This window comes from Schistocerca americana, chromosome 1, assembly GCF_021461395.2.
Source record: "Schistocerca americana isolate TAMUIC-IGC-003095 chromosome 1, iqSchAmer2.1, whole genome shotgun sequence".
Lineage (NCBI taxonomy): Eukaryota > Metazoa > Arthropoda > Insecta > Orthoptera > Acrididae > Schistocerca > Schistocerca americana.
In genome coordinates, this window is record NC_060119.1 from 1,242,639,150 (window position 1) to 1,242,665,175 (window position 26,026).

At 42.1% G+C, this 26,026-nt stretch overlaps 1 protein-coding gene across 1 annotated transcript in view; it reads right to left on the reverse strand.

Annotated features, from left to right (window-relative positions):
• LOC124598534 (Down syndrome cell adhesion molecule-like protein Dscam2) overlaps positions 1-26,026 on the reverse strand; it is a 394,502-nt gene that overhangs the window by 217,963 nt on the left and 150,513 nt on the right. The window contains exon 7 of the mRNA XM_047136007.1: positions 25,392-25,545. Coding sequence (XP_046991963.1) covers positions 25,392-25,545 — 154 coding nt within the window. The remainder of the gene's footprint in view (positions 1-25,391; positions 25,546-26,026) is intronic.

The following is a 26,026-nucleotide window of genomic DNA, read 5'->3' on the forward strand; positions in this document are numbered from 1 at the left end:
AAGCCGAGCTATTTTGAGCATAAAATGTTACATTGGTGTGATATTTAACTGTCAATAAAATTATGAACTAAAAAAATGAAATGATTTGTCTGAAAGTGAGAAATAAAATAGATTACAGAAATATTCCCCCCCATGCCTCAGCGATACAGATGGCCGTACCGTAGGTGCAACCACAACGGAGGGGCATCTGTTGAGAGGCCAGACAAACATGTGGTTCCTGAAGAGGGGCAGCAGCCTTTTCAGTAGTTGCAGGGGCAACAGTCTGGATGATTGACTAATCTGGCCTCGTAACACTAACCAAAACGGCCTTGATGTGCTGGTACTGCGAACAGCTGAAAGCAAGGGGAAACTACAGCCGTAATTTTTCCCGAGGACATGCAGCTTTACTGTATGATTAAATGATGATGGCGTCCTCTTGGGTAAAATATTCCGGAGATAAAATAGTCCCCCATTCGGATCTCCGGGCGGGGACTACTCAGGAGGACGTCGTTATCAGGAGAAAGAAAACTGGCGTTCTACGGATCGGAGCGTGGAATGTCAGATCCCTTAATCGAGCAGGTAGGTTAGAAAATTTAAAAAGGGAAATGGATAGGTTAAAGTTAGATATAGTGGGAATTAGTGAAGTTCGGTGGCAGGAGGAACAAGACTTTTGGTCAGGTGATTACAGGGTTATAAATACAAAATCAAATAGGGGTAATGCAGGAGTAGGTTTAATAATGAATAAAAAAATAGGAGTGCGGGTTAGCTACTACAAACAGCATAGTGAACGCATTATTGTGGCCAAGATAGACACAAAGCCCGTGCCTACTACAGTAGTACAAGTTTATATGCCAACTAGCTCTGCAGATGATGAAGAAATAGATGAAATGTATGACGAGATAAAAGAAATTATTCAGGTAGTGAAGGGAGACGAAAATTTAATAGTCATGGGTGACTGGAATTCGTCAGTAGGAAAACGGAGAGAAGGAAACATAGTAGGTGAATATGGATTGGGGGGAAGGAATGAAAGAGGAAGTCGCCTTGTAGAATTTTGCACAGAGCATAACTTAATCATAGCTAACACTTGGTTCAAGAATCATAAAAGAAGGTTGTATACCTGGAAGAGTCCTGGAGATACTAAAAGGTATCAGATAGATTATATAATGGTAAGACAGAGATTTAGGAACCAAGTTTTAAATTGTAAGAAATTTCCTGGGGCAGTTGTGGATTCTGACCACAATCTATTGGTTATGAACTGCAGATTGAAACTGCAAAACTGTGTGAATTTAAGGAGATGGGACCTGGATAAACTGAAAGAACCAGAGGTTGTAGAGAGTTTCAGGGAGAGCATAAGGGAACAATTGACAGGAATGGGGGAAAGAAATACAGTAGAAGAAGAATGGGTAGCTCTGAGGGATGAAGTAGTGAAGGCAGCAGACGATCAAGTAGGTAAAAAGACGAGGGCCAATAGAAATCCTTGGATAACAGAAGAAATATTGAATTTAATTGATGAAAGGAGAAAATATAAAAATGCAGTAAATGAAGCAGGCAAAAAGGAATACAAACGTCTAAAAAATGACATCGACAGGAAGTGCAAAATGGCTAAGCAGGGATGACTAGAGGACAAATGTAAGGATGTAGAGGCTTGTCTCACTAGGGGTAAGATAGATACTGCCTACAGGAAAATTAAAGAGACCTTTGGAGAGAAGAGAACCACTTGTATGAATATCAAGAGCTCAGATGGCAACCCAGTTCTAAGCAAAGAAGGGAAGGCAGAAAGTTGGAAGGAGTATATAGAGGGTTTATACAAGGGCGATGTACTTGAGGAAAATATTATGGAAATGGAAGAGGATGTAGATGAAGACGAAACCGGAGATAAGATACTGCGTGAAGAGTGTGACAGAGCACTGAAAGACCTGAGTCGAAACAAGGCCCCGGGAGTAGACAACATTCCATTAGAACTACTGATGGCGTCGGGAGAGCCAGTCATGACAAAACTCTACCATCTGGTGAGCACGATGTATGAGACAGGCGAAATACCCTCAGACTTCAAGAAGAATATAATAATTCCAATCCCAAAGAAAGCAGGTGTTGACAGATGTGAAAATTACCGAACTATCAAAGTCACAGCTGCAAAATACTAACGCGAATTCTTTACAGACGAATGGAAAACTGGTAGAAGCCGACCTCGGGGAAGATCAGTTTGGATTCCGTAGAAATGTTGGAACACGTGAGGCAATACTGACCTTACGACTTATGTTAGAAGAAAGATTAAGAAAAGGCAAACCTACGTTTCTAGCATTTGTAGACTTAGAGAAAGCTTTTGACAATGTTAACTGGAATACTCTCTTTCAAATTCTGAAGGTGGCAGGGGTAAAATACAGGGAGCGAAAGGCTATTTACAATTTGTACAGAAACCAGATGGCAGTTATAAGAGTCGAGGGGCATGAAAGGGAAGCAGTAGTTGGGAAAGGAGTGAGACAGGGTTGTAGCGTCTCCCCGATGTTATTCAATCTGTATATTGAGCAAGCAGTAAAGGAAACAAAAGAAAAATTCGGAGTAGGTATTAAAATTCATGGACAAGAAGTAAAAACTTTGAGGTTCGCCGATGACATTGTAATTCTGTCAGAGACAGCAAAGGATTTGGAAGAGCAGTTGAACGGAATGGACAGAGTCTTGAAAGGAGGATATAAGATGAACATCAACAAAAGCAAAACGAGGATAATGGAATGTAGTCAAATTAAGTCGGGTGATGCTGAGGGAATTAGATTGGGAAATGAGACACTTAAAGCAGTAAAGGAGTTTTGCTATTTATGGAGTAAAATAACTGATGATGGTCGAAGTAGAGAGGATATAAAATGTAGACTGGCAATGGCAAGGAAAGCGTTTCTCAAGAAGAGAAATTTGTTAACATCGAGTATAGATTTAAGTGTCAGGAAGTCGTTTCTGAAAGTATTTGTATGGAGTGTAGCCATGTATGGAAGTGAAACATGGACGATAACTAGTTTGGACAAGAAGAGAATAGAAGCTTTCGAAATGTGGTGCTACAGAAGAATGCTGAAGATAAGGTGAGTAGATCACGTAACTAATGAGGAGGTATTGAATAGGATTGGGGAGAAGAGAAGTTTGTGGCACAACTTGACTAGAAGAAGGGATCGGTTGGTAGGACATGTTCTGAGGCATCAAGGGATCACAAATTTAGCATTGGAGGGCACCGTGGAGGGTAAAAATCGTAGAGGGAGACCAAGAGATGAATACCCTAAGCAGATTCAGAAGGATGTAGGTTGCAGTAGGTATTGGGAGATGAAGCTTGCACAGGATAGCGTAGCATGGAGAGCTGCATCAAACCAGTCTCAGGACTGAAGACCACAACAACAACAACAGAAATATTTGACGTGCCTTTGAATGATGTTCGAACCCATGTACAGTAAACGCAGTACCGATAGAGAACTTAAATTTCAATGTTTAACTTGGAATTTTAGACAGTATGGGAAGCTGTAGTATTACTTTTAATTAGTAGTATTTATTTTGCTTTTAAAATTACTTCAGACATTTACTGAGTCAGAGATTCCGTATTACATCCTGTCTTATAGTTTCATCTGCGTGTACTTATCGAGGTATCTGCTGACGTACAACCACTGTTTAATTTCGATAGTGATTTTTTTATGTCTAATTCTTTTGTCTAGCTTCCGCTGGCTTTTGTTCTGTTCTGTTGCCGCTCTGATTAGGTACGGACGCATTGTCATGACACTCTATATGAAACTATGTTAAAATGTATCTTAAGTGCTTATAATATAGTCAAATTTAAGTTTACTATGATTTTAATTTCTAAATTTCAACCCTTCATGTCACTTTGTTATTAACATTTTATGATTTATGTTTTTCAGACGATCACGGCTGGAAAAGAGGTGCCGACGACCAATTGTTAGTGGACGTGTATGGCTGAACACATCTCGTGTTTAGTCATTAATTTAAAACCGCGTATATCGCTCCTCGTCCCTGATATCGGTGCGCCGATAATTTAATTTGCATCTTGCCGCAGTTTTCACGCGATTGACACGAAGTATGATTCGGCCCGCCGTTCACTAACAGTGACGTCGTTGTGCGACCTACACCAGTCGGACACGGGCCCTGCTTCGTTCAAATTATTGATGGTGGCGCATGTTTTATTTTTTAATTTATACTAGCCGCCTCACGCCGAACTCGGCACGGAGCGTTGCAGCTTCATCTCGCTGCGCCGTCCGTGTTGCGGGCGACAATATGGGCGCGATCGCCATCTAATGGCACTTTCCTCCTTCTTTATTAATTGGAAATGCAAATTTACATTTTTGATTTCCCTTTAAGGCTAGGAAACGTGTCAAAGCGTTGCACCTGGAGGGTAGTATACGTAGAAACACATGGTGTTTCCTGGTCAATATTTCAATCTAGTGATCTATTTCAGAATAACATGAAGGGGCGTGCACTAAAGACTGCCATAAGCAGTACTCTGTATTTTCTGCTCGTTTTATTTTTACGAGACGTGAGGTTGTATTTTGTGCAGCTTTTGTAAATATAACGAGTTATAACGGGTTCAACAAGTTTAAGCGCTGTTTAATATATTAAAGATATTTCGAGGACATTCTTAATTGTTCAGTTACACAGTTTTATGATAAGTAAAATTCTGTTTTTGGAACTAGTTGCATAAAGTGTGGACGTTTAAACCATACATCTTGCACCTCGAAACAGACGTTTTTTTTTTTACAATGGAACACCCGCTATTTGTTAATGAACTTGAATGTCTTGTCTCGAAAATGAAAATTTGTATTAGTTGCTAATAAATTCTATTTAAAAATGTTTTAACGAAGGTCATTTAGTAAGTGATGAAGTACATTTTTTTTCCTCGGCCAATTTTGATTGAAAAGATTCGCTATTTTTTGTGAGACATAGTTGGATATTCCCGCTCCATCTTATATAGTTTCATGAAGCTCCGATAGGTGGTGACGCTATATGTAGCCTTCAAAATGGCGTTTTGTTGGAGGTGCGTTGCAAGCAGAGTTCGTTTTGGAGGAATATCAGAGCACTGCAGGCGCCTGCGGAATGTCTACGGAGACCTGATACTGAACGAAAGCACGATGAGTCGTTTGCGAGGCATCCGTTATCATCGCTACAAGGGCGCGCAAGACCTGGTCTTACGCGTGTCGGCCGGCAGGAGAGCTTCTGTAAAGTTTGGAACGTAGGAGACGAGGTACTGGCAGAAGTAAAGCTGTGAGGACGGGGTGTGAGTCGTGCTTGGGTAGCTCAGATGGTAGAGCACTTGCCCGCGAAAGGCAAAGTTCGAGTCTCGGTCCAGCACAAAGTTTTAATCTGCCAGGAAGTTTCAACTGCATATGTCAATGATGTATAACATTAAAGCAATGGTCGTATGACACTCCCCTATGGCACACTACATTCGCCATTGTTTGTAGATGGATAACTATCCAAAATATTGCTCTGTGTGTAATTCTCCTCTGATGGACCCTAGGTAGTACACTAATGCCTGCAGATGAGTGCCCATTCAAGATAGTGCTCTGTATCAACTATACGACTCTCCCGTGAGGCACACCATATTAAACCAATGCCTGTAGAGGAGTATCTACCCAAGACAGTGTGCTACATCAGTGGTTGCAATCAACTTCGGTGAGGCACATGTAGATACATGTAGATTTATACCATGCAAACCACTGTGAAGCCCATGACAGAGGGCACTTTTCATTAAACCAATTATTACGACTTTTTCCCGTTCCATTCACTTATAGAACATGGAGGTAATGACATTGTAACCGGTTCTGTGCTCGCTGTAATTAAGATAGTATTGTCCTTACGATTTCTGCGGGAACAATGTGTAGTGTGTTGGTCGTATTTTCCTAGAGTCATTACTTAAAGCCGGTTCGTGAAACTCTGTAAGTAGTATTTCTCAGAATACTTTGAGTCTGTCTTGATGTGTTTGCCAGTTCAGTTTCTTCAGCTTCTGTGTGACACTCTCCAACATGTAAAACAAACCTTTGACCATTTTTGCTGCCCGTTTCTGTATACATTGAATATCAGCTGCTAGTGCTATTTGGTATGTCTCCCGAATACCTGAGCAATATTCCAGGATGAATCGCAAGAGAGATATGGAAGCAATTTTCTTTGTAGGGCTATTGCATTTCCCTAGTATTCTACAAAAATGCGAAATCTGTCACCTACATTAACCACTGGGCCTATGCGATCGTTCCTTTAACGTACCTAGAAAATGTTAAACTCGGGTATTTGTAAGAGATGACAGATTCCATATTGTTCGTGTTGTTAGTTAGTTCCATGTTCGATAAATCATTAGAACGATTCTTTATCGAAATATGTGGGACTAGTCAGTTTACAGAATGTCTGTACATGATTAGTATTAACATTAATGAACACATTATCACTTTATTTCCACTTACGCAACTACATTTAAAAAACATTTTTTTATTATTTTTTTACTGGCTACCAGTTTTTAAGTAGAAATTCATCAATAGAATATGAGTTGTCCCAGAGAAATGATTTTAAATCAGATTTTAAAGTTGTTTCACTACCTGTCAGACATTTTATATTATTGGGCATACGATCAAAAAATTTTATTGCTGCATATCGAACTCGTCCGTGAGACATTGACAATTTTAACAACGCGTAATAAAGATAATTCTTCTCTCTAGTGTTGTAGGTATGTACATCACTGTTCATGGATTATTTATGACGAATTTCACTAGTGAAAATATGTGTTACGACATCGCAGTTACAGTGCCTAGCTCCTTGAACAGGTACCTGTATAACATCTGTGGGTGAACACCACACATTATTCTTACTGTTTGTTTTTATGCAATCAATATTCTTTCTGAGTGATGAGTCAGCCCAGAAATTTATTCGTACAACATTACTGAGTGGAAATTTGCAAAATATGTCAAGAGTTAGATACTTTAGTTAGCAATTACAGGACAAAAGTAGCAGAACTTAATTGTTTGAGAAACTCAGTACTATGTTTCCTCCACTTCAAGTTTTCATCAATATGTACACCCAAAAATTTGGAGCATTGTCGCCTACTGACTCACTCCTGCTCATGTGCTACATCAATTGTTGGTATGACTCTTTGTTGTACAGAACTGAATGTAATGTGTGTGTGTGTGTGTGTGTGTGTGTGTGTGTGTGTGTGTGTGTGTGTGTGTGTGTGTGTGTGTGTTTTTAATTTAAGAAGAGTTCATTCTCAAATAACTTCTTAATAACTATTTGGAAAATATCATTTACTGACCCTTCTGTTGCTTTCTCTCTAATGGGTTTTGTTATGGTATTAGTACCGTCAGCAAAAAGTACCAATTTTGCTTGTTGAATGTTAGGTGGAATGTCATTCAGATAATAAGGAATAAACGTGGACCCAAAATTGAACCCTGTAGGACTCCCTTTGTGCTTTTACTCCAGGCACTACAATTTTCTATCTTTCCAATATTGTCTGAACCATTTAGCCCAACCTCTCGCATTCTGTTTTAAAAACATGAGTGAAACCAGCTCTGTTTAAAGCCATTAATTCCATAAAACTTGAATTTTTCGAAGAGAATATCATGATCAACACAATCGAAGGCCTTGGAAAGATCGATCGCAAAAAATACCAGCTGGCGATATATTGTTACTTAAGGCTTGTACTGTTTGATGAGTCAATTTATACATAGAGTTCTCAGTCTAGCAAACTTTCTGGATTCCAAACTGTGATATGCTATGTGAATTGTTTCACCTTAAGTGCTCGACTACTCTTGAGTACATTACTTTTTAGAATACTTGGGAAACAGGTATCAGTAAAGAAACTGGACGATAACTGTTTAAGTCTGTCTTGTCTCCTTTCTTATGAAGTGGTTTAATAACTGCATATTTTAATCTGCATGGAAAAAATTTTCTGTACCAGTGTTGCATTGCATATATTACTAAGGGTGTTACTTACTAAGTTGGAACAACCTTTTAGAATTCTGCTTGAAATACCATCAACCCCATAAGAGCTTTGGTTTTTTATAATTTTTGTAATTGTGTTAATTACGGTGAAGGATGTTGGTACTTCTTCTGGATGCTTAACGTTTTGTGGAAAGACTTTTTTAATATATTCTCTTGCTTCGTCAATTGAACTATTTGATCTTATGTTTGTTACTACGTTTAGAAAGCAGTTGTTAAAAGTACTTGCAACTTGTGAATTGTCAATAAAAACATAGCCTTTTAGTCTAGCTGTTATGGAATCTCGTACACTGACTGACTGCCATGTCTCCAGTTTGGCAATGTACCAAAAGTTTTAATGTTATTATCTGCATTATTTATTTCTGTCAGGACAAGTATACTACTTCTGAACATTTTAATGACTTTCCTCAAAATAGGGGAGTATTTTTCGTAATATGGAAGTAATGTCGGATCTTAACTTACATAAATTTCCCTCTTTCTCTTTCATGAGATTTAGTTGACCACTGTATTTTTTACAGATTTTTCGATAATTTTTAGGAAAGCAACTTGAAAATATTGACACACACTTACTGTGGAATAAACTGAATCTGACAGTAGTATCTCTTTCTACATACAGGGTGAACATTAATAAAACCGGCAAACTGCAGGGACGGATTTCTGATGGGAAATGGAAAAAAAAGGATCGTATCAATATCTATCTGGACATGCATCGTTGCCACAGTAGATGGCGCTGGCGAATGACAGTTCCTCTGATCACGTGGCATGCGTTGCTTGTGTGTTGCAGGCTGTGTGAGTAATGCAGCGTGCTATAAGCAGCAGAATCGTCCGGTGTTCATGCCGGGAACAACTCGAGATGGTGTTTGTGTACGGCCAAGCAGATGGAAATGGTCGAGAGGCAGCAGGGATATACCAAAACAAGTTCTCTCACAGACACCAATAATATCATCCAACATTTCAAGTCCCTTTTGGGCGTTTGTGTCACCATGGATCCTTTCGGACAGACGTAATGCAGGGAGGAGGCGGAATGTGCTTACACCAGATTTGGAGGACCGGGTTCTACAGGATATTCCGACGAACCCGAGTATTAGCTCCAGGCAAGTGGCCCGGCAACATGGTGCAAGAAGAAGTACGATTATGAATCCTGCATCACAACCGCTACTATTCCTATCACCTACAATTCCATGGCAGCCACTCTGAACATCTGTTGCGACGTGGATGCGATGCAGCTCTGTAATGTGTTCCGGGACGCTTTTGTTGTCGTTGCGCGCATACCGTCCATTTTCGGACCCATGTTCTGAGGACCTTTTTTCCTCCATTTCCAGTCAGGAACCCATCCCTGCAGTTGTTTCGATTTTATTAATGTTCACCCTCTATATCACATCCTGTACCACCCGTTTTAGCTTACTCTTAAATCATTGTATCCTATTCCCAGCAATAAGCCTCACTGCTTTGCATAAATATGCCTCCAGGCTGTAAGGTGTCATAACTGTGTATCGTGATCACATAGTCCATTAGCAATTGGGTACACATTAATTGTTTCAGCCCCAGCAGTTTCTCTAAAATGTTATCAATCACTGTACTGCTATTTTAGTGCACATGAATTGGAAAATTGACTACTGAAGCTCTCCCGACCGCCATGGTTCCCCAGCCCCAGTGCTTTAGGTGCCAGGACGAGGGCCATGTCGCCAAGTATTGCCACAATGCGGCTGCGGTGAGTCAAGTGCTCCGGCGTGCACGACAGCCGCGCCTGCGACCGCGGCAGCAACGTTCTGCCGACTTGTGTCCGGTGTGGCGGCCCGCACGTCGCCAGCTGGCGCGGCTGCCCGGCTTTCTCACGGCCGCACCGACGCAGCGGAAGAAGAGAAGACGACGTCGGAAACGGCGTAGGGCGCAGAACAGCCCGGCGCAGCTGAGGGACAGCGCTGAAACAGCTCCACCTGCCAGGAGCGGGGATGACCGCCTGGGAGGCTGGCGGTCGGATGCAGCTCGCGCCCCTGAGAAGAACCGTGGCTTCGAACTCGGCACCGCCGTGAAGGAGGCCACTGCAGCCCTCAAAGCCGTCACGGCGGCAGAGAGGGCTGCCTTCGCAGCCGCCGTGGCCGCAGAGAAGGAAGAGGCCTCGAGGCAACTGCGTGCAGTCTTCGCCCGAGGCCTCCGTGCAGCGGAACCTGCGAACACTCCTACGACCTCGCACAAGGACGTTCGCGTGCCTGCCCCGGCGGCCGCCCCAGCAGCACCGCAGGTGAAAGGTGCACAGAAGACAATCGCCGCCCCAGCGGTATCGACGGTGACGCCGACCGCCGCGGGGGCGGCCCCCGCAAGGGACCGAGAAGACAATAAGGCAGCCATCATCGCGCAAGCGCGAGCGAACGGCGTACATTTCACCAGTCGTGTGAACTTAGCACCCCTTTTTCGAGAAGTATACATTTTTTTCACAGTTCTTATTAGATGTGCCACAGTTCTAGAGTTCTTTGCACAAAATTTCAATAGTTCTGCATACTGTAACGAAGAAAACAACAATACTCGAAAAATTTTCGCATCGAACACATTCATTAGCAATTTCCGCATGATGTAAATACGTACAACGGTTCTGAGAACAGTTCTGAAGAGAACTCCAAGAGTTCTATCGAAAACCCCAGTAACACTTTTTTGTGGAGCTAATAGTTTACGAGATAATTACAATTTAAGGAGAAAATCTTCTCACTTGCTGTGAAGTTGGCACCCTTTTTTCCAGAAATGTATATTTTTTTCAGAGTCCTTGATAGATATGGCATAGTTCTAGAGTTCTTTGTACAAAATTTGAATAGTTCTGCAGAATTTGGCGAGGAAAACAACAATATTCGAAAAATTTTCGTATCAAAAACATTCTTTGTCAATTTTCGCAAATTGTAAATAAGTACAACAGTTCTGAGCACAGTTCTGAACAGCACTCCAAGAGTTCTATCGAAAACCCCAGTAACACTTTTTTGTGGAGCTAATAGTTTACGAGATAATTGCAATTTAAGGAGAAAATCTTTTCACTTAATGTGAAGTTGCCACCCTTTTTTTCAGAAATGTATATTTTTTTCAGAGTTCTTGATAGATTTGACATAGTTCTAGAGTTCTTTGTACAAAATTTGAATAGTTCTGCAGAATTTGGCGAGGAAAACAGTATTCGAAAAAATTTTCGTATCGAAAACATTCTTTGTCAATTTTCGCAAATTGTAAATAAGTACAATAGTTCTGAGCACAGTTCTGAAGAGAACTCCAAGAGTTCTATGGAAAACCCAAGTAACATTTTTTTGTGCAACTAGTAGTTTACGAGACAATTGCAATTTAACGAGAACATCTTTTCACTTACTGTGAAGTTGGCACCCTTTTTTTCAGAAATGTATATTTTTTTCAGAGTTCTTGATAGATATGCCATACTTCTAGAGTTCTTTGTACAAAATTTCGATAGTTCTGCAGAATTTAGCGAGGAAAACAACAATATTCGAAAAAATTTTCGTATCGAAAACATTTTTTGTCAATTTTCGCAAAAATTAAACTTGTACAACAGTCTTAAGGACAATTCTGAACAGAACCCCAAGAGCTCTATCAAAAATCCTAATAACGTTTTTCTATGGCGATAATAGTTTGTGATAAATTGATTTAATGTGGGACACACTTTCTCTACAGAAAATATAAATATATTCGTGCAACAGTTCTGATGACAGTTCTGGACACCACGTGAAGAGTTCTATCGAAAATTATGGTAGAATTTTTTTGTGCAGGTAATAGTTTAAGAGGTAATTGCCCGAGGCTCAAATGCGGCAGAGCTGCGCCGTGCAGTAGAGGAGGACGACTACCGGCGGCGGGGTGCCGCTGTTCAGCACCCGCCCGATGAAGCTGTGCCAAGTCACTGACGACACGGTGCAGCAGAGGGCGTAATGGCAACGCATGCGTTGCCGCACTGAATTCCTTTGTTACAGGGACGAAGCCACTGCAGCAGGCCCAGGAGAATCCACACGAGCCCAGCTGCTGCAGCCGGACCGACCCAGCTATAACGAGCACGCAGCGACATAGGTGACGATGCACAATACCTCACACTAACATAACCTCACCTCGCATGCACTGTCGCAGCTAGCAAGCCGCTACTGCCCTTCCTACCCTTCCTACTGTCGCAGGGTTTCTTTCCCCTTGGCGCTTGCCTCGGCACTTTTTTTCCTGTGCCCTTACAACCGCTACCCTCCGATCGCTTTCGTCCACTTCTATCTGCTGATGGACCACGTAAATGAGTAATCTTACCCAGACGCATGGATAACATCACAGCCCGCATCCTGTAACTCCTGATTCAAAAACTAACATGTTGTACGGAGCTGACAGTAGAACTTTTGGTTTGGTCACCACGTCGGTGTGGGCTTGGAGGGGCCCCATCCTTAAATAAAAAACACAGAAGTTAGATTGAAGCACCCAAATAATAATTCTAGTTCATTTCTCCTTCCGTATCTTTTAAGAAATGTAGGTTGAAATCAGCACAAACTACTAACTGTTTCTTCTCGTCTTACAGGTAACTCAACAATGCATGTAGATTTGTGAAACCTGAAAGTTTTCTAGAGGGGATTTGTAGACTGTTGTAATTAACAAGAAGTATTCAGCAGTAACAACTCACAAGCAGGTGCTTCTAAGTTCTGATAAACGCAAAAACTATTTGTTTCAATATTTTTGACTGTGTTCAACCTTCACATATGATGCAACTCCTCCTTTTTGCATGTTAACTCTACACAAAAATGATGCAAGTCTATAACTCCCATCCCTGTGGTTACATGGCAGGGACGCACAGAGCATCCATCCCTTCAGAATTTTCCACATCTTCTAGGCCTACAATAAGCTCATCTATCGTGTTTTTCAACCTTCTAATGTTCTGTTGAAACAAACAGATTTTATTCTTCTGGAAACTGTTATAGCCTTGTACTGCTCTAGTTTATTTCAATACTCTGTCTGTAACCTGACTCTAACCTAAAAATGGCCCCTTTAATTCCAGTCATCAGAGGGATTCTGTCTGTTTTGCTTATGGCCCCCCTTACACTTTCAGCAAGGTGCTGAGCTAATCTCTCTTTCTCCCTCCAATTTAGGTCCAGGCCATGATTAGTGTACGACTATCTCCCAACCGCAGCAATAGGCACGGCACAGATATGAGACTTTGTTTCACTTAAAAGCAACTCGCTCAGATCTTGTTCACACGGATAACAGCCGTGTTAACCCAAGGCTTGTCATGTCGTTACATAACATCGACAAAACCCACACGACGAAGTGCTGTTGTTGCTTTCTATTTTCTCCTGGTCACCTTCAGTGCTAGTATTATAAGCTGCTAGCCAGGCGCCGGCCGGAGTTGGCCGAACAGTTCTAGGTGCTTCAGTCTGGAACCGCGCGACCGCTACGGTCGCAGGCTCGAATCCTGCCTCGGGCATGGATGTGTGTGATGTCCTTAGGATAGTTAGGTTTAAGTAGTTCTAAGTTCTAGGGGAATGATGACCTCCGATATTAAGTCCCATAGTGCTCAGAGCCATTTTAATTATTTGAGCCATTTGCTAGCCAGGCTGTTTCCTGCTCCTCCTGCAATAACTACCTTGTCGTCGGCATCAAAATCTCTACAAAAGGTCATCATGTTTTCTGTCACCTGGCTGAGCTTGGCGCTAGGTTTCACTATGCTTGTGACCTGGTACTCTACGTGTAGCTTTTCATGTAGCAATTTCTCTTCACCTTTCCCGTGACTGCTCACTAGTAGCAAGACTCATTTCTTTCTACCTGACTTTTCTATCTACCTAGCCTTAAAGTTGTTAATACGAGTCTGCTGCACCCTGTTAAGCTCAAACTGTGGTGTCACCGCCAGACACCACACTTGCTAGGTGGTAGCCTTTAAATCGGCCGCGGTCCGTTAGTATACGTCGGACCCGCGTGTCGCCACTATCAGTGATTGCAGACCGAGCGCCGCCACACGGCAGGTCTAGTCTAGAGAGACTCCCTAGCACTCGCCCCAGTTGTACAGCCGACTTTGCTAGCGATGGTTCACTGTCTACATACGCTCTCATTGGCCGAGACGACAGTTTAGCATAGCCTTCAGCTACGTCATTTGCTACGATCTAGCAAGGCGCCATGTTCAGTTACTATTCTGAACAGATAATGTTGTGAATCATGTACCGTCAAGAGCGACGCTCATCATTGATGGATTAAAGTTAAGTATCAAACTAATTACGTCCGCTTTCTGAATTCTAATTCCTTGTCATGTTCCAGACCTCACGTCAGTATAGTTCTTCCCTCCTCACGCCAGCCTGCGTGAGCTAAAACGCGTGCATTTCGGCCTCCCTTCGTAACACGGTGTTGGCTCTTCTGCCAACACAACATAAACATTGGTTGAGGCCCTTCCCCTACGTCAGTTAACAAGTCAAATTGACTGGTAACCGGGATATGAAACGTGACTTCTGAAGTTTTGTCCTTTTTGCCTTTTACTTGTCACCTCCTCCCAGCTCTCAGCGTATCTTTCCTCTTCGGTGTGTCTAATTCAAAAAATGCCATTTCCAATTCTGCCTGGAGGGCACCAATCTTTTTTCCCCGTCCCAAGATTTTGTTCTCTAGATTACATAATCTGCACCTCCATGAAAGAGCCATACCAAACACTTGTTTAGCTTCCCAGCTGCACTCTCCCCAATTAAACACCAACCCACAGTCCTGACATGTTTCTCCCATACCAATTTAACTTCGGCAACAAGCACATTTGTCACACATGACGCTACAGTTACAGTAAACTAAAAAGCACAACACGCTTAAACTGTAATAAAGTGATAATCGGTTCAAATGGTTCAAATGGCTCTGAGCACTATGCGACTTAACTTCTGAGGTCATCAGTAGCCTAGAACTTAGAACTAATTAAACCTAACTAACCTAAGGACATCACACACAACCATGCCCGAGGCAGGATTCGAACCTGCGACCGTAGCGGTCACGCGGTTCCAGACTGAAGCGCCTAGAACCGCACGGCCACACCGGCCGGCTGATAATCGGTAAAATTTGTCTTTCGATGAGTTGTGGAGCTAACGTCCAGGTATCGTAGACGTAGAATAACACAATCGAAGTTCATTGAACGTAGTAGTACCAGAGACGAAGCAAATGAAAACTAGAAAAAGAAATATTTTTTTCTAACAGCACTCTGAAATCGACGCTGTCAGAAAATTTATACCACTAATGGATCCAAGACAACATTTAACGATTATACGGCGAGCACTTACTAATAAACTCACTAATAAAAAATGGTTCAAATGGCTCTGAGCACTATGGGACTCAACTGCTGTGGTCATAAGTCCCCTAGAACTTAGAACTACTTAAACCTAACTAACCTATGGACATCACACACATCCATGCCCGAGGCAGGATTCGAACCTGCGACCGTAGCGGTCGTGCGGTTCCAGACTGTAGCGCCTTTAACCGCTCGGCCACTCCGGCCGGCAAACTCACTAATAAACACTTAACAAAACTTACTAATAAACACACCACAGAATTTCCCGTAGCGTAGGTTTTAAATCACGGATGATACGAAACGAATGAAAACTCTACAAAGCACGATAGGCCGGCCGCGGTGGTCTAGCGGTTCTAGGCGCTCCGTCCGGAACCGCTCGACTGCTACGGTCGCAGGTTCGAATCCTGCCCCGGGCATGGATGTGTGTGATGTCCTTAGGTTAGTTAGGTTTAAGTAGTTCTAAGTTCTAGGGGACTGATGACCACAGATGTTAAGTCCCATAGTGCTCAGAGCCATTTGAACCTTCTGAAAGCACGATATTTACACTAATAAACCAAAACATAGTGACCATTGCCCTCTTCGTTGGACGCCACGCCTGGCAGACCAGGCACGGAAGGAGGGTGACCTTAGCGAAGACATGGGCTGCAAATCGGGAAATCCATTGAGATAAGCGACTTTGACAAATGGCAGATTATTATTATTGTGAAGAGCCTTTGAAGGAGTGCCTCGAAAACGGCGAAGCCGGTCGGAAGTTCCCGTGCTACTGTCGTGAGCATCTACGGAAAAAGGTAGTACAGTGGAACTCCACTAGGCGCTAAATGGTTGGGCATCCACGACTCTTCAAGAACGTGGAGTTCGGAGGTTTGTCTGCTCTGTAAAGTAGGATAATTGTGATCTGTGGTATTTCTGCTGAAAGAGCACAATGCTTGTGCGCGCACAAGTGTTTCGGAGCACACGATTTGTTGGACATTGTTGAACATGGAGCTCCGCAGCCAGACCATCCGTACGTGTTCACGTGTTGACCCAACGACATCGACAACTGCGATTGCAGTAGGCACAGGACCATCGGGATTGGACCTTCGATCGTTGGAAACGCGTCGCTCTTCAGGTGAATCACAGTTTTGCTACACTAGGTCGATGGTCGTCTCCACGAACGCCGTCATCGAGTTGAATTGGGGCTCGAAAAGTGCTGAGCGTCACAGGCTGATGGGAGCAGCGTGATGCTACGGGAGACATTCTCCTCTGCTTGCATAGCACCTGGGGTAGCAATCGAAGACACTATGACAGCTGCGAACCACCTGCATCCCTTCATGCTTGGTACCTTCCCCGACGGCGACGTCATCTTTCAGCAGTGTATACAGGGTGAGGCAGCTATGTCATAACACCACTTGTATCTGCCCAATCGTAATAGATTGGAAGATGCCGTTTGGACAGTGAATTGCAGCGACAGGGGCTACTCGAATACATCACATTTCATGTTTGTGCTATTTTTTGTTTTTTTACAGATATATGAGGCCATCTTTGTTTTTTTTTAAATGGAACCCTATGTTAAATTTTAGCGTAACATGATGGGCTTAAAAATATGGTTTCAAATATGTGTATATCATAATATTTAGGCGAATAGTTTTTGAGACACAGATATGTTCTCGTATCGTGTTCGTCCTTCGAAGCGGCGTTGTCCAGTGCGACCTTTCCTGCTGTGTAGAGTACAAGGTAAACGTCGCGAGTCCGTCCATACACAAACACGCCCATTTACCCCACAATAGTAACACAAACTGCGATATTTTGCGCAAAAATTAAGTGCTGATGTCGCGCAAATATTATTCAGTTTGTGGGGCGGCGGGTGGCTATTTATTGTTGTTATTCAATAAAAATGTTTGGTTTGTAATGTAGAAAAGATGCATTCCTTGGCGTTTTAACCATATGTGAGGCGGCGAGTGGAATTAATTGTTATATAAATGTTCCTATTATTTATGATGTCTTTTGGCGCTCTCAACACTGGCTCTCTAACTACAATATTGGCAACCATAAAGTGATTAGCAAAATGTGAAGTCTGTAATTAGAATTCCTAGTGCCCACGTCATCTGAGAAATACACTTAGAGCTACAGCTTAAAGCTCCGAGGAATTAGGAAATTGTCTGGGATTCGTAATCAAAACGATCGTGAAAAAAAAAAGTTTCTCTATTTTCTGAGTCACAGATGAAAAAAAAAAAGAATCCACACAATCTGACTAACAGAGCAGTTCAGAGTCTAATGCGCCGATGCAACTATAACTGTCCAAATTAAATGTTTAAGTGAATGCTCGCTATAATTTGATGATTAGGTTCATCAAACGCCACGCTAAATAATGGTAGAATGTTTGTCCCGCGACGGCACGTGAAAATACGACATACGCAAACTGAAAATAGATAATTAAAGTCATCCCAGAATTAACACTTCACTCGAAAATGATTTCATGGTTATGCGTATCCCGAGTAACTTGGCACGGCATCCGAGTCTGTTTATAGCAATGATACCGACGCGACGCGACTCCCGACACAGATGGCGTGCTATTCAGCGTTTGGAGAGAACTGGGGCCTAGCTTCCTCGCGCAGCGTTCTTATATATAAAGCCGCCGTGCGGACGGCTAAGGGAACGCCTGATCAAATTGGCTCTCCGGACTAGCCGCTGAGCTAGTAATGCACCACATTAAATTATTGAATAAATCATAGCATCTTTTGCTGATGGCCGATGAAGCTCTCAATTTAAATGTGCATTCAGCACACAGGTAAGTAATCATAATAAATGTCTGACGTGGCTAAGTAAAATATTTTGGGCGAGAGAATTAATTTAATTACACTATACACAGTAGACGAGCTCTGAACCTGCCCTTTGGAGATACGCTATCGCTATAGTTTTATAGTTATTCAGTTGAAACTTCTCACATCTTTATGATTATAGCGGATCTTCATTCTACTTAAACTTAAACATCCTAGCCTTATTTATTAGCCTACTTAATCTATCTTGCTTCCTTAATTTTTAAGACAAATACCAGAAAATCATGAATTTCAACAAAATTTTTAATTTGTGAGATCCAGAAGATTGTTTCTACTAAACTATTATGAAAAAGGAATCTAAATATAAATTTTTAAGTCTCTAGCTCTTTTCTGTTGTGCCAATGATTTTTACAGAAAAACGTCCAAATTTCGAAAATGGTTAAAGTTATCGAACTGATATTCAACACATATTAATTTAGTATTACTCCTGACATGCTAGAAACATTTTAGGTTATTTACTTGATTTTTAAAGTATTGCGCAACATTTATGACGTCAGAGCTAGTTACAGCGGACTAGGCTGGCACACAATGGAAAGACTGATGGGAATTTTATACAGCGTGAGTAGGCTGCTTCCCTACAAGTTATTTGACAACTGTGATACCAAAGTAGTAGACAACATACAGTATTAAAATACTACAAGATGTTAATACATTTTAAGTAAGAGAAATACAAATGTAAATGAGGAGGGCCTTATTGGTCATAATTATTTCGTACATATTTGTTTCCATTTGAAAATATTTACTACTGATCACAATGCGGAGCAAATACACAAAAAGACGCAAAATGCATACCGGTACTGTACGTGATACAAAACTTCACTGAAGCATGTGGTCAAAATGCTTCCCCTCTGCTCCAATGCACATTTATAGTCGCCGTTCGAATGATTTATGAACGGCTGCAAGGGTGTCACGTGAGGTATCAGCACACGTTTCCATGATACGTTGCTTCATATCGTCTGGCGTAGTTGGTATTTGAGCATACACTTTATGTTTGATTTCTCCCCACAGAAAAAAATCAAGAGGGGTCAGATCAGGAGGCCGGGCTGGCCGCTTCACTTCGGCACGTCGTCCTATCCAACAATTCGGGAACTTTTCATTTAAGAGCTCTGTAGCCACACGGGAAGAGTGAGCAGGACAGCCGTCATGTTGGAACCACACGCACTGACGCGTAGTTAGTGGTACCTCTTCCATCAGAATGGCAGAACGTTTCGCAGAAACTGCGCATAGTTATTGCCATTTAGTATACCCGGAATGACGTACGGCCCCACAATAACATTTCCGACGATGACGCACCACACACGTTAACACTCCACGGTTGCTGATGCTGTACCTGTCGAAGCCAGTGAAGGTTCTCTATTGACCAGTAATGCATATAATGCAAATTCACATTACCGTGGTTGGTGAAAGTTGCTTCATCAGAAAAAAGCTCCCGTTGAAAAAACGTTGGATCATATTGTAGGCGCTGCAGAGCAAACCGGCAAAATTTCTGCCGCCGTTCAAAATCCACACTGGAGAGTGCTTGATGTGATGTGAAACGGATGAAATCTATGCCGGTGCAATACGCGTAGAACACTTCTCTGACTTATACCACATTCCGAGGCGAAACGTCGCGGCGAAACAGTAGGGTTCAAATGGTTCAAATGGCTCTGAGTACTATGGGACTTAACATCTGTGGTCATCAGTCCCATAGAACTTAGAACTACTTAAACCTAACTAACCTAAGGACATCACACACATCCATGCCCGAGGCAGGATTCGAACCTGCAACCGTAGCGGAAACAGTAGGGTCGTTATGCGCCAACGCTAGAACGCCCTCTTCATGTACCTCGCCAGTTGCAGTTTTCTGCCTTGTCCTCTGTATGGCGGTATGTGATCCCGATTCAAGTAGTTTTTTTGCAAATACGTGCAAGAAGCTGGCGCGTAGGACGCTCACGATCAGGATATAGCTCTCCATATCGTTTTATTGCTCTAATAGCATTTCTTCTGCATTCACCATACACTAGAAGCATATCTAACTTTTCTTCGTTGGTGTACATGTCTGCTCCAAGAAACTGTGACAGAAATGCGATGTCTCATTACCCCAGCAGCTCATTTATACTCTTCTCTCCAGCTACCTCGTGCGTCACCTTGTGGTGTTATCGAGAAGCAGGAAAACAACGCCTTGCCTGTTAAGTTCCTCAGTGGTCAACAGGAAAGGTCATATTGGACAACGCCGCTTCGAAGGACGAACACGATATGAGAACATATCTGTGTCTCAAAAACTATTCGCCTAAATATTATGATAAACACATATTTGAAACCATCTTTTTAAGCCTATCATGTTACGCTAAAATTTAACATAGGGTTCCATTAAAAAAAACAAAGATGGCCTCATATATCTGTAATAAAAAAATAGCACAAACATAAAATGTGATGTATTCGAGTAGCCCCTGTCCATACAATTCACTGTCCAAATGCCATCTTTGTATCTATTAAGGTTGGGGAGATACAAGGTGTGTTATGACTTGGCTGCCTCACCCTGTATATGCGTAATTGTCCGTGTCTCAGAGCCAGAGCCTTGCTACAGTGGTTTGAGGAGCAGTATAGTTAACTCACGCTGATATCTCGGCTACCAAATCCGCCTATTGTAAATCTTATGGAACCCACCCAGGGTGACATCACCGCTTATGCAAATCGGCGACCCGTTATTTACACGAATTACATGACCTGCGCCTAGACATCTAGTGCCACATACCTCCACAAGCCATTAACAAACTGTCGGATCCCTGATATCCAGAATCAGTGACGTATTTCATTCCAAAGACGGACTAACAATCATGTTTTGGCTCATCGGTGTATAACAACACTATAAAAAGGGGCACAATCCGGTAATTATGGTAGAAGTGCACTGTATCGAAAAGTACGTTTTTCCGTTTTGTCAAGTGGATAGTGTTACATTTTTGAGCATTTAAAGCAAGTTGGCAAAATTTGCGCCTCTTTGAAATATTATTTAGCCCTTAAGTCGCGAGGTGACTTTTATGTGATGTATACCATAAGATAGGGTCTCTAGGACCCCTATGTTTAAACCGAGATATAATGCATAAATCATTTGAAATTGTCAATTTATGCTATATAACATTTATTTTTACTATTTTTGAAATGTTGTATAAAATACTTCTAGTTTATTTTATTACACTAAAAAAAGGCTGCAGAATTTTACTATTTATCACACAAACGCACATAATTTTGTATGGTTCTTTTAAATAGTACACAGAAATAGACTGGTAGAGTACTGAATTTTACATGCCGAAAAATCGTACAATCTCTGCAGCAAATAAATTTGCAAATAAAACTAAATTCCAGGGTATAAATTTGCGCATAAAAATTCCACCAGATACGTACCAAAAAAGTCTGTCAAATTGATATTCATTGCTGGGAACTACATTTTTCTTATCAACACTCAGAACACATTCGATTTTTAACAGACACTGTAAGTATTTCATTGAATAGAGACAGACAGATCCCCATCACAACTTTCCTCGTCTGAATGATACTCTTGTTCGATAGCAGAACTGTGATCACTGCCTAATGTAAAATCGTCGTCTTTTTCGTTTATTTCTTGATCTATATCACTAACAATTTCCTCCACAGACCGATTAACAATTTCGTCAAACTCGGTAAAGTTAAAAATGACACATTCGTGCCAATACATTTTGAGCTGTACGGGACCGTATTGGAGAAAACAGGTACATAGTTCACGAGTCGCGGTCTAGGAGACTCCAATACTTATCAATAACACGTGTCAACAATAAACGAAGAAGGCGATAACGCAACCAACAACAAAACATCGTAGGTTTGGCAATTAAAGGGGGATCGGGGGAGTATAGAAGCGTTCCACCAAAACTTTCCTTGGAGAGCGAGGTCGAAAATTTTCGCGCGCTCTGAGAGACCACACCTCATGAGTTAAGGGCTAGATCTGACTGAATATTAGCGCAGCTTTCTACAGACATGACTTTGTAATGGTACTTGAATTACGCAACCATTACGGCACCTCAACTCAACCTCTCGATACCAGCAATATTCTACTGTTTTTCTGTAAAGTAGTTAGCATATTTCTGAGACAACATTCAGATTTGATTTGATTAATGTAGAGGTACTTTGATACATCGATATTTTTATATTGCAATGATATTATTCTTATGTGTATTCTTTCTTTTGCCACTATGATCCTTGTCGTACTTGTAACTCTTGATTTTTGGGCGCGTAAGCGATTATTAGTTAGTTGTTAGAGAGTCGGACCTTGAAAAGGTCAAGTCTTGGACGTCATGTTGGGAGGACGCACAACGTAGTCAGCTAATAAAATGTGAACTTTCACAGTGAGGAACATGTTTTCAAGTATGTTTTGTATTGTGAAGTGATGTTTCGTGTGTTACGTGATATTGCAATAAAAGCAATTAAAAGGAAGTGTAACTTAAATTCGGAGTGCTGATTATTTTTTTACATCACCATTGTGCTAACTTTGAAAGGTTTAATCTTCAAGAATTGTTTGTGAAGCGCATCTACAAAACTTTTGAATATAGAAGAATAAAACCTAGGCCTCTTTGCATCCGAGCTTGGAATCATCACCACCTAGATTTTCGATGACTGAGCCATGATTTTCCAACGAGACCAGCGTGGGAAACACGAAACGATGAGTGCCTAGTTTATTCATTATTACATGAAATGACATTATTAACTGTGCTCTAATGACACCTGCCACTTAATAACTTTGTTGTTGCCCGAAAATGCAGTATTTAGCAGCGTGAGCAACACCACAATCATTATTAAATTTTGACCTTTGTTGTGGTAGGGTTGTTAGAACTTCATTATAGATAACTGCACCATTTGCGAAAAGTCTGGGACTATAGTTAGTATTTTCTGCAAGGTCATCATAATGAATCACGAACTGCAACAGGTGCAATTATTTTCACCGGGAGACACCGGAAGTTACCTCTGACATCTCTCAGTGATACTCTGTCCAAGATAATATGCTGTGTCTCGCTACCAGAAACCCTCACTCGTGTCACAAATTTCCCTTCATACCCCATACGATCGTACTTTTGATAAGTCTAGATGTTTAACCATTTAAGGTAGTGCGCTGCAGCAATGGTTGTCTGACTTGCTGGTGGGACACACCATGTCACACCAGTGTCTGCAGAAGAGTCACTACTCAAGATAGTGCGCTGCATAGGTGGTTGTATTGCACTCCCCTGGGGTATACACAACGCACCAATCTCTGTGGATGAGTCAGCACCAAGATAGTGTGCTCTGCCCCGTGTTGTTGTTGGTCTTCAGTCCTGAGACTGGTTTGATGCAGCTCTCCATGCTACTCTGTCTTGTCTGTGCAAGCTTCTTCATCTCCCAGTACTTACTGCAACCTACAATCTTCTGTATCTGCTTAGTGTATTCATCTCTTGGTCTCCCTCTACGATTTTTACCCTCCACGCTGCCCTCCAATGCTAAATTTGCGATCCCTTGATGCCTCAGAACATGTCCTACCAACCGGTCCCTTCTTCTTGTCAAGTTGCGCCACAAACTCCTCTTCTCCCCAATTCTATTCAATACCTCCTCATTAGTTATGTGATCTACCCATCTAATCTTCAGCATTCTTCTGTAGCACCACATTTCGAAAGCTTCTATTCTCTTCTTTTCCAAACTATTTATCGTCCATATTTCACTTCCATACATGGCTACACTCCATACAAATACTTTCAGAAACGACTTCCTGACACTTAAATCTATACTCGATGTTAACAAATTTCTCTTCTTGAGAAACGCTTTCCTTGCCATTGCCAGTCTACATTTTATATCCTCTCTACTTCGACCATCATCAGTTATTTTGCTCCCCAAATACCAAAACTGCTTTACTACTTTAAGTGTCTCATTTCCTAATCTAATTCCCTCAGAATCACCCGACTTAATTCGACTACATTCCATTATCCTCGTTGTGCTTTTGTTGATGTTCATCTTATATCCTCCTTTTAAGACACTGTCCATTCCGTTCAACTGCTCTTCCAAGTCCTTTGCCGTCTCTGACAGAATTACAATGTCATCGGCGAACCTCAAAGAGTTTATTTCTTCTCCATGGATTTTAATACCTACTCCGAATTTTTCTTTTGTTTCCTTTACTGCTTGCTCAATATATAGATTGAATAACATCGGGGAGAGGCCACAACCCTGTCTCACTCCCTTCCCAACCACTGCTTCCCTTTCGTGCCCCTCGACTCTTATAACTGCCATCTGGTGTCTGTACAAATTGTAAATAGCCTTTCGCTCCCTGTATTTTACCCCTGCCAGCTTTAGAATTTGGAAGAGAGTATTCCAGTCAATATTGTCAAAAGCTTTTTCTAAGTCTACAAATGCTAGAAATGTAGGTTCCCCCCTCCTTAATCTTTCTTCTAAAATAAGTCGTAAGGTCAGTATTGCCTCACGTGTTCCAATATTTCTACAGAATCCAAACTGATCTTCCCCGAGGTCAGCTTCTACCAGTTTTTCCATTCGTCTATAACGAATTCGCGTTAGTATTTTGCAGCCGTGACTTATTAAACTGAAGGTTCGGTAATTTTCACATCTGTCAGCACCTGATTTCTTTGGGATTGGAATTGTTATATTCTTCTTGAAGTCTGGGGGTATTTCGCCTGTCTCATACGTCTTGCTCACCAGATGGTAGAGTTTTGTCAGGACTGGCTCTCCCAAGGCGGTCAGTAGTTCTAATGGAATGTTATCTACTCCCGGGGCCTTGTTTCGACTCAGTTCTTTCAGTGCTCTGTCAAACTCTTCACGCAGTATCGTATCTCCCATTTCATCTTCATCTACATCCTCTTCCATTTCCATAATATTGTCCTCAAGTACATCGCCCTTGTATAGACCCTCTATATAATCCTTTCACCTTTCTGCTTTCCCTTCTTTGCTTAGAACTGGGTTTCCATCTGAGCTCTTGATAGTCATACAAGTGGATCTCTTTTCTCCAAAGGCTTCTGTAATTTTCCTGTAGGCAGTATCTATCTTACCCCTAGTGAGATAAGCCCCTACATCCTTAGATTTGTTCTCTAGCCATCCCTGCTTAGCCATTTTGCACTTCCTGTCGATCTCATCTTTGAGACGTTTGTATTCATTTGCGCCTGCTTCATTTACTGCATTTTTATATTTTCTCCTTTCATCAATTAAATTCAATATTTCTTCTGTTACCCAAAGATTTCTACCAGCCTTCGTCTTTTTACCTACTTTATCCTCTGCTGCCTTCACTACTTCATCCCTTCTGCCCCGTATGTCTGGATATTTTCAGTGCAATTCCATATCTTTCCCGAGCTAACCAGCACTCAGCCCCACATCCGCTCGGCCAGTCGGACCAGCTGCCTCACCTGTGGCCCAGCCTGGCGGCGGTGAGCGTCTGCCCGTCCAGCCTCCAGGTGAACTGCGGGGGTGGGCTGCCCGCGGCCGAGCAGCGCAGCGACACGGGGGGTCCCGGGCTCAGCGCCTGCTCGATGAACGTCGACTGCAGCTCCGGCACCGTGTCTGCTGGCAGAAGGTCTCCATTAATTGTCAAGATGTGGCTCACCAACTAATGACAAAGCTCACTGGACTAAATATTAGCACAATGGGCGCTTTGGATGATGATGATGATGATGATGATGATGTTTGGATTGTGGGGCGCTCAACTGCGCGGTTATCAGCGCCCATACAAATTCTCAATCTTAGCTCAGTCCGATCTCGCCACTTTCATGAATGGTGATGAAATGATGAGGACAACACATCTCGAGGCAGGTGGGCGCTTTGGAGCGCTGTAGGTGGTGTAAAGCTGGTAGCAAGCTGTAGTGTGCCACTCTGACGTCATGGCAGTGAAGTGATACTCATGCACAGGGTACCCCACAAAGGAGTTACTGTTTGAACTTTAATATCTGAGGCGGTATTAATGATAACTTCATCCAGTTTTTATTACGTGGGGCGGACAATAAGAAACGGAACATATTATTTTTCTGAAAGCGAGTTGGTTTTA